Source organism: Primulina huaijiensis, chromosome 16 (assembly GCF_012295235.1).
Source record: "Primulina huaijiensis isolate GDHJ02 chromosome 16, ASM1229523v2, whole genome shotgun sequence".
NCBI lineage: Eukaryota > Viridiplantae > Streptophyta > Magnoliopsida > Lamiales > Gesneriaceae > Primulina > Primulina huaijiensis.
The window spans coordinates 16924226-16938840 of NC_133321.1; the positions used below are offsets into that span (position 1 = coordinate 16924226).

The 14615-nt window shown below is 36.9% G+C and overlaps 4 protein-coding genes across 4 annotated transcripts; 3 read left to right on the forward strand and 1 right to left on the reverse strand.

The window, feature by feature from the left end:
* Positions 1-280: 280 nt before the first annotated feature.
* On the reverse strand, positions 281-1681 carry LOC140961642 (uncharacterized). The gene is made up of 2 exons (XM_073420293.1): positions 1546-1681; positions 281-811 (listed from the first exon to the last, which is right to left on the reverse strand). Exons 1-2 carry the CDS (start codon positions 1677-1679, stop codon positions 466-468), a joined length of 480 nt encoding a protein of 159 aa, XP_073276394.1. The 5' UTR covers positions 1680-1681; the 3' UTR covers positions 281-465.
* Positions 1682-3705: 2024 nt separating this feature from the next.
* On the forward strand, positions 3706-7084 carry LOC140961705 (GDSL esterase/lipase At1g29670-like). Its single transcript, XM_073420369.1, has 4 exons — positions 3706-4209; positions 5887-6123; positions 6390-6642; positions 6725-7084. The coding sequence occupies exons 1-4, from the start codon at positions 3817-3819 to the stop codon at positions 6955-6957; spliced, it is 1116 nt and encodes a 371-aa protein (XP_073276470.1). The 5' UTR covers positions 3706-3816; the 3' UTR covers positions 6958-7084.
* Positions 7085-7361: 277 nt separating this feature from the next.
* LOC140960919 (G-type lectin S-receptor-like serine/threonine-protein kinase At1g34300) lies at positions 7362-10208 on the forward strand. Its single transcript, XM_073419241.1, has one exon. It carries the CDS (start codon positions 7596-7598, stop codon positions 9942-9944), a length of 2349 nt encoding a protein of 782 aa, XP_073275342.1. The 5' UTR covers positions 7362-7595; the 3' UTR covers positions 9945-10208.
* A 1269-nt stretch (positions 10209-11477) lies between these two features.
* Positions 11478-14395, forward strand: LOC140961722 (G-type lectin S-receptor-like serine/threonine-protein kinase At1g34300). Its single transcript, XM_073420386.1, has one exon. It carries the CDS (start codon positions 11494-11496, stop codon positions 14164-14166), a length of 2673 nt encoding a protein of 890 aa, XP_073276487.1. The 5' UTR covers positions 11478-11493; the 3' UTR covers positions 14167-14395.
* Positions 14396-14615: the final 220 nt, after the last annotated feature.

The window sequence follows — 14615 nt, forward strand, 5'->3', positions numbered from 1 at the left end:
AGCATAATAGATTTTATGATTTATGTGTTTTTCCCAACAACAACATGGTTAGTTCGATACCCAAGGGTGATCCAACGACCGGAAGAAGGTGACAAATTTTTTTTTTTTTTTTTTTTTTTTTTTTTTTTTNTTGGATTTGTTCAGAAATTACAATTAAGTTTTTGGAATAATTCACAATTTGAGGTAATCAATCCTTTCTAATACTATGATTATAAGAATAACGTGTGATCGTGACACTTCAATTCAGCTCAATATTCTAATATTAGAATATTCTAAGATCAGGACACCAAATTACATGAATTGATTACTAAACTAGGGAGAAATCAATTCGGGTTTAATTTCTTGATTCATTACAATACTAGGTATATGTCAATTCTTACACAAAACAGGGAATATAAACAATTTCTAAACTTAGAGCTCAGCTAAGTGCTCGGAGCTCGCCATAGCCTTCATCTTGAACGTTTTCTACTCTCGATCCGTGGACTCACACTCCAGAACCGCTGCATCAAAATTCCAGTCCCTAACAAGGTCCCTTCTTACGGCACGGCTTCTGACAAGTCTTGGAGCACCTGCAACCTCAGTACTACTCGGAATGGAAGGTTGGGGCATCACCTTAGATGATGTGATGCTCGGATTAGCTCTAGGATGTGGAAGTGATGATTTCCTGGCCAAGCAATTGGCAATCACATAACATCTTCCTTCGTTGTCAGCACTGGAAACGGAGTAGCTTCTGAGCGAATGGGATGGGCTTTCTACGCCGTGGCATACAAGACATGCAAGACTCATATTGATCAAATGCTGTCGTTCGATGCTACAAGGCAATCAAATCAAATCAAATCAAATAAGAAAAGAACGTAGGCGATCCTTTTGAACATCAAGATACTAGGAAAACAGCTATTGTAAGTTCCATGGAGATCACTAGTCATCCCCGAGGAGATGGCAGCAGCTTTCAGTCATATACAAGGATAGGATTACTATTTCAAGACAAGAAACACAAATTTCTCAATCGTTTCCCATGCATCATTCAACTTTCACAGCAACGATTTCTAATGCAATTCGAAGGTCAACAAACCATTGACACACCAGAAATCTTTTCCCACTAAAAAAGTGCATCAAAGGTTAGCTTGACACCACACTTAACAATGGAATCATTAATCTTGAAGCCCTAGACCTTAAATCAGAGATTCAAACACAAGAAGTCATGAAAGTTGAACTTCACACAACAATTTTAAAGAATCAAGCACCCAATTTCAATGAATGCCAAACAAGAAAAGTACTGATCAAACACCAAAAATTACAATTTCATTTATCCCCATTTGGGAATAGCTAGTGAGTATACTTTTTCTCCCCTCAAAATGGGTATGACAAAAACACAGTGATTAGCGCAAAGGATCAAAATTCAAGAAACATAACCCCAACCAACAATTAATCAAATAAAATCAATAAAAATCAAGAGACAGAGCAAAACCCAATTATCAAATAAAAGCCACAACACAATTCAATAATAATTAAAAAAAAAAAACAGAGGGATCTTGTGAGAATAACCTGAAACAGCTCAGTAGTGTGTGAGATTGTGTGTAATTAGTATTGAAGATTCCAGGAGCGTTGAATCCTGAAAAGAAGGATCTTGCATACATGGGTAAGCTTACCCGAGTTAAGAATCGTACGAAAAATGACATAAATTTTTATTCCAAAATACTTTAAATTTTGCTTACAACTATAATCTTTACCCAAAGTATATAAAATTTTAACAAATCTAAGGTGCCGCGATTTGTAAACTCGGTTCCTAAACATTTTTTTTAAAAAAATTATTTGATATTTTTATAGATTTATTTATTTTGTATATTACTTAATTAAAAAATCGTATATATTATGAAATCAAACTCATATAATCGTGTGGATAATACGATTGATTGAAATATGATTGTAAATCAATGTAAATTAAAGTTTATTAGTTTGAACATAATGATCGATCAAAAGCGGTGGAACAATTTATGAGAAGAATTAAATTAAATATTTTATTATTTTACTTGTTTAAATAATAAATTCTAATATTAATTGGTGGGGTCGTACGTACAACATGAGAGGCAGCTTGTACGACACTGTCAGATCTAACATTGACTTTCGTGTCCCTCCGAATTTAAAGCACACTGCCTCGTAATTAATTGTCCAGACTATTCACAAGAAATTGATCGAGTTTTAACAAAAGCTGCCCTCTGAATTGGTTGAAAGGCCTGAAAGAAAATATCATCTACTATAACTGAAAATATAACATTTGGTGATATATATTTTTATACAAGATGATTAGTTAATTATCTGATGGACTTCACACAATGTCAGATAAAATTGAAAAATTATCATAAGAAACGAAATGATCAACCGATCTAGTTAATTATCTGATGGACTTCACACAATGTCAGATAAAATTGAAAAATTATCATAAGAAACGAAATGATCAACCGATCATCGTGTTTTCAGGTAATCCAAATCCTTCACTCACTCCCACCATCAAAATGCATTTTTTAAACATGATTCAAGAATTATGAAAACATATATATATTTTTTCGTAAAAATTTTAAAAATTTAATTTTTTAAAAAAATTCATTTTTACTTTTATTTGATGAATGTTTTAATAAGATTAAAAATTTGTTATAAGTAGTTAATGTAATTAATGATAGATAGATTGATAAAAGAATAGATAAAATACTAAATATAGAAAATCGACTATATATTTGTGACGGATGAGGAAAAAATATAGCTTTTATATTCAAGAAGTAATAATTTTGGAAAGACACATAAAAAATTAGTTAATAAATTATAAATAAAATCTATGTATATTTACACCTGAGTTTTTTTTTTTTTTTTTTTAAAAAAAAGATTATGCATTTGATTGCTTTGAGTAAAGGGAATAAACCGTAAAGAACGACTTAGTATTGGGATTCTTGTGGATGTGTCCTGGTCAATAGTGCAATATCATTAAAGCTAGTGATTGAAAAATATAGCACATAATAACAATAATATGACTTAAATATTTTAAATCATATAATATAGTAATTATTGAAGTCATTTCCTTTCGGGACAATCTTGTTCATGTAAATATTTGACTAATTGCTTACTTGCTGCACATAAAAATGAATGATTAATATGTAATAATGTGTTCGAGTTGATAGAATATGTAAACAAATTACGAGTTCAATTAATTTTGTCAACATTTTCTTTGTCGAGTCTCTCGCACAGAGTTTGCTTTTAACCCGATAGACGTTTGTAAACTGCAATATTAAGCTTAGGATTTACTCAGTGTAATCCGGAGAGTAACATCCACATGTCCAAGCATAAAAAAGAAAAAAGAAAAATAAGGAGACTCTCATTTTTCATGAGTTCTTAACCATACATGCTAAATTAGGGTTTGTTCCTTGTTACCAGTGCAGGCAGGGTCCAGATCTTGAATGTGTCCATTTGTTTAATTTGGACTAGTTTTTGTGTATCCGGACAGGATCTTAATATAAGTAAAAAATTAACACATGTCAATATCTGACGTCGACCAAACCCTAAAGTAGATCCTACTTCCTGTTTATTGCTGATCAAGTCCACGTGGCCAACACATCGCCGTACGTCGATCCTGTCCTTGGATAGGGCAGGCAGGATCGAATTTTCCACCGTAAAAAACAAGAATACTTTCTCATGGTATTTCATTTTTTACCGAAGAAAGAAGTTTTCAACGAATTTTCCTCTATATACCCAAGCTCTACGTGTACTTGTCTTCGCATCTCATTTCTTCAAAAGAGAAGAACACCGCCCCACCCTTTAATTTGCTCAATGTCGCAAACAAGTCCTCGAAATTTTACTCTATTCTGTTTCTTTCTCTTCTCTTTGATCTCTTTATGCACAGCCACACAACAGAATGATAACACCAAGATCGAAGGCATGTTTGTGTTTGGAAGCTCTCTTGTTGATAATGGGAACAACAATTTCCTTCCAAATTCCATAGCCAAAGTCAACTATTTTCCTTATGGAATAGACTTCCCTCTTGGCCCTTCTGGTAGATTTACCAATGGCAAAAATGTGATAGACTTGCTCGGCGAAAAACTCAACCTTTCAGATTACATTCCACCATTCTCTGATCCTTCAACTGATGGGAGTAAGATTGTAAATGGGGTCAACTTTGCTTCTGGTGGTTCTGGTATATTAGATAACACTGGTGCAGTTGCTGTAAGAACTTCTTTTTAACCATGTTAATGCTTTTGTCATGCAAAGTTTTACTTTTGATCAGAGTCTGCTACCATATGACAACTGAATCAAGAAAATTTAATTTCTATCTTTTTCTTGTCTCTTCCATGGCTCCACAAGATTATTAGGCACTTGGGTTTTTAAAAGCTGGGTTTAGGACTGACAAATGTTTTTTTAAACATTTTGTAAATTTTAAAATTATTTTTATTTTTGGTGAGAACGACATGTTCCTCAAACTTTGCTGCATCAGTGTCGTATATCATTATTTACTGCTTAACTGGTTTGAACTTTGAATTCTTGGCTGACTTTGCGATCGCTTGAATTTAATGTCATCATGTAAAAGTTGTGGGGTGCTACTGGCCACTTGCCACATCTCAGCAAATCTAAAATTAAGAAGTTGGTTTACATCAATGGAGTGATTAATTCAACACGCTTTAATATCTAAATTTGAGGGTATATAGAATTTTGTTGCGGTAATAATCGCTACAACAAAAATGGCTTTTCGCAGCGCGCAAATTCGCTTTTCACGGCGCACATTGCACGCTGCAAAGTTGAAAGCTGTTGAAAGTTCAAGATTATTGCACGCCGTTAATACAAACTATTATTCGCGGCGCGCCTACGCACGCTGTTGATAGTCATAGCATAACCGTCGCTAATTAGCGACGGTTTCAACATTCCGTCGCTAATATTAGCGACAGTTTTATTTTATTTCCGTCGCTACTTAGCGACAGAATATTTTAAAACACCGTCGCTATATTGCGACGGTGTTTCAAAAATCCCTTCGCTAATTAGCGACCGAATTAAAATAAAATACGTCGCTAATCTTGTTATTACAATAAAAAAAAATTACGTTTACAATTTAATAAATCTTAAAAAAACGTACACTATAATAACAATATTCATCTTAACTAACACTTAAAAATTTACTAAAAATTGAAACAAAAAAACGTACCTTAAATCGAAATTTTAAAAAAAATTAAAACAAAAAACCGTACCTTAAATCGAAATTTAAATTGCTTGAGAGAGAAAAATTTTAAGTGTTATGGAGTGTTGTGGTAGAATGTGGTTCGACTGGTTGTATTTAAAGACAATTTGCGACGGTTTTGGTTTTACCGTCGCGTTTAGCAACGGTTTTTTATTAAACCGTCGCTAAGGGCGACGGTTGTGAATTTGTCGCTACTAGCGACTTACGTATCCCGTCGCTATTAGAGACAGTTATAATATAACCGTCGCTAATTTGAATTTGGCGACGGTTGTTTTAAACCGTTGCTAATTTTAGCTACGGTTTGACTACAACCGTCGCTAATTTAGCAACGGTTTAAAAGAAACCGTCGCTAATATAAATATTGCGTCGGTTTTCCAAAAACCGTCGCTAAATATTAACGGCGCACATTATCATGCACGCTGTCGTTTATATAATTTTTTAACGGCACACATAAACGCACGCTGCGGATATTACTTATCCGCGGCGTGCTTCGTTGATACTGTCAAGTGCAATAATATCAACAACGCACATATGAGTGCACGCCTTTAAAAGCAATATTCGCAGCGTGCTTTTAATGCACGCCGTTGATGACGTGCTGCGGAAAATCATTTTTCTTGTAGTGAATTTATAACATATAAGAATCAGGTAAATATTTTGTTCCCAATACTATACAGGGAAATGTGATCAGTTTGAATCAACAAATAAGAAACTTTGAGGAGTACACGCTCCCAGAATTGGAGATGCAATGGGGGAACAAGAGCAAAGAAATCCTTCCTCAGTTCTTATTTTTGATTGGAAGTGGTGGAAATGACTACTCACTCAACTACTTCATGGGCTTATCCAACAGTACTAACACCAGCATCGAAGCTTTCACTGCCAATTTGATCACAACCCTCGGTCACCATCTTATGGTACCCTTTCCCCCCCCCTTTTTTTGTCGAATTAATTTGAGGCAATTAAAGGAGTTCTATCCGATCCGTTGGACCACTAAGGCTAACGGAGTCGGGATTCGGAATTCTGATAAGGGATGTATGGAGTAGTTCCCCTCTTACGAAAATTGTTCACGGTTCTTGGATCAGTCGGATTTTCAATTTTGATATTTTAAAGAACATTAAAGAAAATTATGCATAATAAAGTAATTGTTAAGCTAATAGTCTCACTTTCAAATGACATGCAGAGGTTGTACAATTTGGGTGCTAGCAAGTTCGTGTTGATGGCAATAAATCCTAATGGTTGTAGTCCAATGGCTAAAGCGAGGGTCCCGACACGAGAGGGCTGCATACAGACGTTGAATCGAGCAATTCACATGTTCAATGCCAAGTTGAGGAACTTGGTAGATACCATAAGGACACAAATGCCTGGTTCTAACCTTGTTTTTGTCAATTCATACAAAGTTATTATGGATATCATAAGACATCCTATTTCAAAAGGTAGTAATATAATTAAGTAATATACGTTATACATCTGATATCATATGCATGCGTTGTCCATTAACGTCTGTTGTTCGTGCAGGTTTTGTGGATGCAAAGAATGCTTGCTGTGAAATAAGCAAGATAAGTGAAGGTGGGAATGGGGTTTTGTGCAAGAGAGGAGGATCCATCTGTGAAAATAGGGAAGAATATGTGTTTTTTGATGGATTGCATCCAACAGAAGCTGTAAATGTTGTGATTGCAAATAAAGCTTTTGCATCCAAATTTAAACTTGAAGTTTACCCTTTCAACATCTACGATCTCTCGCAAATGTAATATTAATTCTTGTCTTCTTGTGTGACTTCAATAATTTACTTGATCAATTCCCTCGTATCTATGAAATGTTAAGTAATTCAAGGTATACTTTTTTGCTATTTCGCTTAACTATATAAAGATTTTTAAAACTTATATTATGCAAATTAAAATTATTCTAAGCAAAAACAATAAATCAAAATAACCTAAATACTTCAAATGTGAGGAAAAAAATTGTCGATTTTTCTTTATTTTTGTTTAGTTATATTTTAGTATGTATAATATATACTTTATTTTTATCATAAAAAACCACGTTGTAGATCAAATCAAATCAATGATATTAGGTTGATCTAATGGTAACAAAATAAAAAAATCTAATTATTTAGTAATGAAAAACATACTAGGACAAACAAATACCAAAGCCAAAACAAACCAATTTATTTAATTAAAATTACATTTTTTCTATATTATTATTTTAGATGTAAAATTGTGCAGCACCTTTCAATATCCCGAAAGTCAAAGTCTCTTTATTGCTCTCTTTCGAACCTCGGGATTGTCAGTTACACAAAAAACAAGAACGATATCTATGACTTGCGGACATTTTCCTCCCCTGGGACAGCGTTTTTGTTGTTTGTAGGATACAAAAAGTGGATAAAACTACGATGCCGATCATAATATTCATCCTCGTCTTGCTCGCGGGACTCGCCACCGCCGCAGACATTCCTTTGGGCTCCACTCTCTACGCTTCCGACCCCAACTCCAAATGGGTATCTCCGGACAACACCTTCACCTTCAGCTTCGTTAACGTTCCCGCCTCCACCACGACCGTCGCCGCCATTGCATACGGGAGTATAGCCATCTGGACAGGGGGTGGTCCCTCCGTTTCCCTAAATTCCTCTGCCATCCTCCGGCTCTTTCCCTCGGGAGACCTCCAGCTCCTACCATCCTCGACATCCAGCACTCCCGTCTGGTCATCCGACACAGCTGACCTCGGCGTCGTCTCCGCGGCCCTGGAAGATTCGGGGAACTTTGTGCTTAAGAATTCCGCTGGAGCAGTTGTGTGGTCAACCTTTGAACACCCGGTTGACACCATTGTTCCCACTCAAGAGTTGAATGCCAATCAGACTCTTTTATCTGGGATGTATTCTTTTAAGTTGCTGGAAAATGGGAACTTGACGCTCTCTTGGAATAATAGTATTGAGTACTATAACTCAGGGTTGAATACTACTCTGAATTCAAATATAACAAAACCCGTTCTTAGTATTCAGCCCATTGGAATTGTCACACTTTCAGATCCCTCGCTTTCTACTCCACTGGACCTGGCTTACGCCAATGATTACGCCGAGGAAGGTGATATTTTGTGGTTTCTTAAATTGGATAACGATGGAAATTTGAGGCTTTATAGTTCTGCCCGAGGTAGTGGAACTTCAACTATGAGGTGGGCTGCGGTGAGTGATCAGTGTCAAGTTTTTGGATTCTGTGGAGATATGGGGATATGCAGCTACAATGATTCATCCCCTGTATGTGGTTGCCCTTCACAGAATTTTTACTTAATTGATCAAATGGATAGCAGGAAAGGGTGCGAGAGAAAGGTGGGGCTCAAAGATTGCCAAGGGAACGAAACTATGTTAGAGTTGGATCATTCTAAGTTCTTGACATTCCCTCCTGAACTGTCATCTCAGGTGTTCTATTTGGGGCTTGATCCTTGTAGGCTGAATTGTCTCGTTGGACCTTGCACAGTTTCCACATCCTTATCCGATGGATCAGGTATTTGTCTCTTGAAGTCAAGTGATTTTGTTAGCGGCTACCAATCTCCTGCAATTCCAAGTACCTCATTTGTGAAGGTTTGTGGACCGGTGATACCTAATCCCTCCATGGCTTCTGCTAGTGGTGGGAAATGTAAGACATGGAAGTTAACCGCTTGGATTGTGGTGCTGGTGGTAACGGTGACTATTCTTGGTTTGATAATTGTGGAGGGTGGTTTATGGTGGTTGTTCTTTAGATATAGTCCCAAGTTCAGGAAATTGTCCTCGCAATACGCTCTTCTTGAATACGCATCTGGTGCACCAGTGCAATTCTCATACAAGGAACTCAATACGGCGACCAAGGGCTTTAAAGAGAAGCTTGGAGCTGGTGGATTTGGAGCTGTGTATAGAGGGGTTCTTGTTAATAGAACTGCTGTGGCTGTCAAGCAGTTGGAGGGGATCGAGCAAGGTGAGAAACAGTTTAGAATGGAGGTGGCGACGATCAGTAGCACCCACCATTTGAATCTGATGAGATTAATAGGATTCTGCTCAGAAGGGCGGCACAGGCTATTAGTATATGAGTTTATGAGAAACAGTTCTTTAGACAACTTCCTTTTTACCTCTGAGGAGCAATCTGGGAAGCATTTGAACTGGGAATATCGGTATAATATTGCACTAGGAACCGCTAAGGGAATCACATATCTTCATGAAGAATGCAGAGACTGCATTGTTCATTGTGATATAAAACCAGAGAATATTCTACTCGATGAGAACTACAATGCCAAAGTCTCGGACTTCGGTCTTGCAAAACTCATCAATGCAAAGGATCACCGGTATAGGACCTTGACAAGTGTGAGGGGAACTAGAGGTTACTTGGCTCCCGAATGGCTTGCAAATCTTTCCATGACTTCGAAATCCGACGTTTATAGCTATGGACTGGTGTTGTTAGAAATCGTGAGTGGGAGAAGAAACTTTGACGTCTCCGAAGAGACCGACCATAAGAAGTTTTCATTGTGGGCTCACGAGGCATATGAGAAGGGAAATTTCATCGAAATCGTTGATGACAGACTGTTCGGCCATGAGATGAACATGGAGCAGGTTCTGAGGGCAATTGAGGTTAGCTTTTGGTGTATCCAAGAGCAACCATGTCAAAGGCCTATGATGAGTAAAGTGGTTCAAATGTTGGAGGGAATCGTCGAAATTGATCGGCCACCGGCTCCTAAGGCCGTAAAGGAAGGGTCCAGTCCATTGCTGGTCATAGTGTAACCGGTAGCATCAGTATTCAGTGGTACATTAACTTTTGCAGCTTTGATGCGAGTTCCATCTTCATCGTCATCGCATAAAACAGCTCGAATTTCTTCGCCTGTCTCCGGAAAGCATGGGAATCTTGCATCATCTTCATTGTTAAACTCTGAGTGAGAGACAAGGTGAGGAGTCTCCAAATATATTGTTATTTGCCTACAGGAGTTGGAATATCAGATAAGGAAGAAAAAAACACATTACTCGGTTACTTGTAATGTTATGGACTGAGAGCATTTTGGTGCAAGAAATTTCGATTAAATAGGAAATTGATACATGAACTTTTATTAATTGATCATAATTTTCTACTAAATTTAACTAAAAAATATTTTTTTTACTGTTTATCATTTATATTTAGATTTTATTTAAAATTATGTATATTTAGATAACATATTATCCCACAATAAAAATAATATGTAAATAATTTTATATAACTAAATTGATAAATATAGAAAATAAATTAGATATCTTTATTTGGTAAGATTTTTATTTATGCATACTATCTAATGAAAATTTCAAGTAAATAAAATTGTGATTGACTTGAAAATTGATTTAAAAATTATAATAAAATAAAAAATATCTAATTTGCTTACTATATTGATCAATTTAGTCATTTAAATTTATTAACATATAGCCATATGCAAATATGCATATATTTTATTTGTTCATACTTTGCAAATTTCTTATTATGTCTTTTTTTAAATAAAATTTTCAAATAAATAATAATTATGATTAAAAAAATTAACATTTTAGTTAAGTTAAAATTAAATTAAATGAAAATTTAAGTGAAAAAATGGTTGACTTCAAAATTGATATAAATTATAACAATAGACAATTTATTTTCTATATTTATCAATTTTGTTATTTTAAAAGTATTTACATGTTATTGTAATATAATACAATTTAAATTTATCATTTCTGTGATAAATAATAGAACAAGTTTTATAGCTAAATTTTATATGAGTAGGTCTTTCATAAGACGGTCTCACGGATCTTTATTAGTGAGACGGATCAATTCTATCCATATTTATAATAAAATTAATATATTTGACATAAGAAGTAATACTTTTTGTTGATGACCCATATAAAATATCTGTTTAACAAAATTGACTCATAAAACAGTCTCACATGAATTTTTGTGATTTTATATATGTATAAAATTGAAACTTGATTTCATTAATATTATATCAGTTGAGCTATTGAGTTTCAAGAAAGGGAAATACTGTATGTAACTAATATAGTCAATGTTCGTTGGCCTGTCTAATTTCAATTTAATTACTTCTCTAATATTTAGTATCTCTGAAGTTAAAAATATGAAATTATTTTTTAATGAATTAAATAAAGATAAAATAAAAAATATTTGTATTAAAAACCATTGATATTTATATTTTAGGGGAGTATATTCTGGAAGTGGAGACTATGAAAAACGAGGATGACTTGGAAAAAATTGCTTACATAATAATTATTAAACAAAATTGTAATAAACGTATTATTTTATTTTTTCATAAAATATAAAATGGTGCGGCACCTTTCGATAAGCAGCAAGTCAAAAGTCTCCCTCCGGCAACGTCCGTCGCCATTGCCAACGAACACAAGAACAATATCTGTCTTGCTAGCATTTTCTTCCCTCGGGATGTTGTCTTTACTGTTTGGATGCTGCAAAAAGTGGATAAGTATAACGTTGAAAATCTCGATTTTCATCCTTGTCTTGCTTGCCGGCCCTACCACCGCCGCAGACACTCCTTTGGGCTCCACTCTCTACGCTTCCGACCCCAATTCCAAATGGGTATCTCCGAACAACACCTTCACCTTTAGCTTCGTTAACGTTCCCGCCTCCACCACCACCGTCGCCGCCATTGCATACGGAAATATACCCATCTGGACAGTGGGTGGTCCTTCCGTTTCCCTAAATTCCTCCGCCATCCTCCGGCTCTTGCCCTCCGGAGACCTCCAGCTCCTACCATCCTCGACATCCAGCACTCCCGTCTGGTCATCCGACACCGCTGACCTCGGCGTCTTCTCCGCGGCCCTGGAAGATTCGGGGAACTTTGTGCTTAAAAATTCAGCCGGAACAGTTTTGTGGTCAACCTTTGACCACCCAGTTGACACCATTGTTCCCACTCAACAGTTGAATGCCGATCAGACTCTGGTATCTGGCATATATTCTTTCAAGATGCGGGAAAATGGGAACTTGACGCTTTCTTGGAACAAGACTATTGAGTACTATAACTCAGGGTTGAATTCTACTATGAACTCAAATTTGACAAAACCCGTTCTTAGTATTCTGTCCATTGGAATTGTTACACTTTCAGATCCATCTCTTTCTGCTCCGTTGGACTTGGCTTACGCCAGTGATTACGCCCAGGAAGGTGATATTTTTAGGTTTCTGAAATTGGATAATGATGGAAATTTGAGGATTTATAGTTCTGCCCGAGGCAGTGGAACTTCAACTATGAGATGGGCTGCTGTGAGTGATCAGTGTCAGGTTTTTGGATTCTGCGGAAATATGGGGATATGTAGTTACAATGATTCATCATCCCCCGTATGTGGTTGCCCTTCACAGAATTTCGATTGGATTGATCCCATGGATAGCAGGAAAGGGTGCGCGAGAAAAGTGGAGCTCAGAGATTGCCCCGGGAGCGAGACCATGCTAGAGTTGGATCACTCTAAGTTCTTGACATTTCTTCCCGAACTGTCATCTCAGGTTTTTTATGTGGGGATTGATCCCTGTAGGCTGAATTGTCTAGTCGGACCTTGCACAGTTTCTACATCCTTATCCGATGGATCAGGTATTTGTTTCTTGAAGTCGAGTGATTTTGTTAGCGGCTACCAATCTCCTGCAATTCCAAGTACTTCATTTGTAAAGGTTTGTGGGCCGGTGATACCTAATCCCCCTGCGGCTTCTGCCAGTGGTGGGACGAGTAAGACATGGAAGTTAACCGCATGGATTGTTGTGGTGGTGGTGGTGGTGACTATTCTTGGTTTGTTAGCTGCGGAGGGTGGTTTGTGGTGGTTGTTCTTTAGAAATAGTCCCAAATTCGGGAGATTGTCGGCTCAATACGCTCTTCTAGAATATGCGTCTGGTGCACCAGTGCAATTTTCATACAAGGAGCTTAATAAGGCAACCAGGGGCTTTAAGGAGAAGCTTGGAGCTGGTGGATTTGGAGCTGTATATAAAGGGGTTCTTGCTAATAGAACTGTTGTTGCAGTCAAGCAGTTGGAGGGGATCGAGCAAGGTGAGAAACAGTTTAGAATGGAGATGGCAACGATCAGTAGCACCCACCATTTGAATCTGATGAGATTGATAGGATTCTGCTCAGAAGGCCGGCATAGGCTATTAGTATATGAATTTATGAGAAACAGTTCCCTAGACAACTTTCTTTTCACCCATGAGGAGCATTCTGGGAAGCATTTGAACTGGGAACTTCGGTATAATATCGCACTAGGAACCGCTAAGGGAATCACATATCTTCATGAAGAATGCAGAGACTGCATTGTTCATTGTGATGTAAAACCAGAGAATATTCTCCTGGATGAGAACTACAATGCCAAAGTCTCGGACTTTGGTCTTGCAAAACTCATCAATCCAAAGGATCACCGTTATAGGACCTTGACTAGTGTGAGGGGAACTAGAGGTTACTTGGCTCCCGAATGGCTAGCAAATCTTCCCATAACTTCGAAATCCGATGTTTATAGCTATGGAATGGTGTTATTAGAAATTGTGAGTGGGAGAAGAAACTTTGACGTCTCGGAAGCGACCCACCACAAGAAGTTTTCATTATGGGCCTATGAGGCGTATGAGAAGGGAAATTTTGCCGAAATCGTTGATAAAAGGCTGTTCGGCCAGGAGATGAACATGGAGCAAGTTCTGAGAGCAATTGAGGTTAGTTTTTGGTGTATCCAAGAGCAACCATCTCAAAGACCGATCATGGGTAAAGTGGTTCAAATGTTAGAGGGAATCGTGGAAATTGATCGGCCACGGGCTCCTAAGGCTGCAACAGAAGGGGGGTCCATTGCTGGTCATAGTGTAACTGGTAGTGGCAGCACTAGTGGTATATCAACTTTTGCTGCGTCTTTGCCAATTCCCTCTTCATCGTCATCTCAACGAACAGCTGGAATTTCATTCCCCGACTCCGGAAAGCATGGGGATCTTGCATCATCTTCATTTTCACACTCCGAGATAAAGTGAGGAGTCTCCTAATACCTTGTTCATCAGTCAACAGGAATTGGAGTATCAGACATGAAAGAAAAAAAACACAGCCGAATTGTATATTTGAATTCTTTTTATTATTATAAAGTGTACTCTGTTTGTATGTGGTTTAGTTTTGAATACTCTGTTACATGTAATAATGTTAATTATTGTTTCAAGAAAGTTTACATCTATTGGAGAATCTTTTCAGTTCAATGACACAGCTTCCTTTCCCTAGTAAACTTTTTATAGTTTCTATTAATCAAATTATTCCAAACAGTTAACACATGCATACAAGGACGTGAACTTCTATTTCCCACCGTGTCGGCAACGAATGATCTGATTCCTATGATCCTGCAATTGTAATATGTATTTATCTAGTTTTCGTTGAATTGTCAACCTTTGACTCATCTGTAATACCGCATCCACAATCAAGAATGGTCACGCCA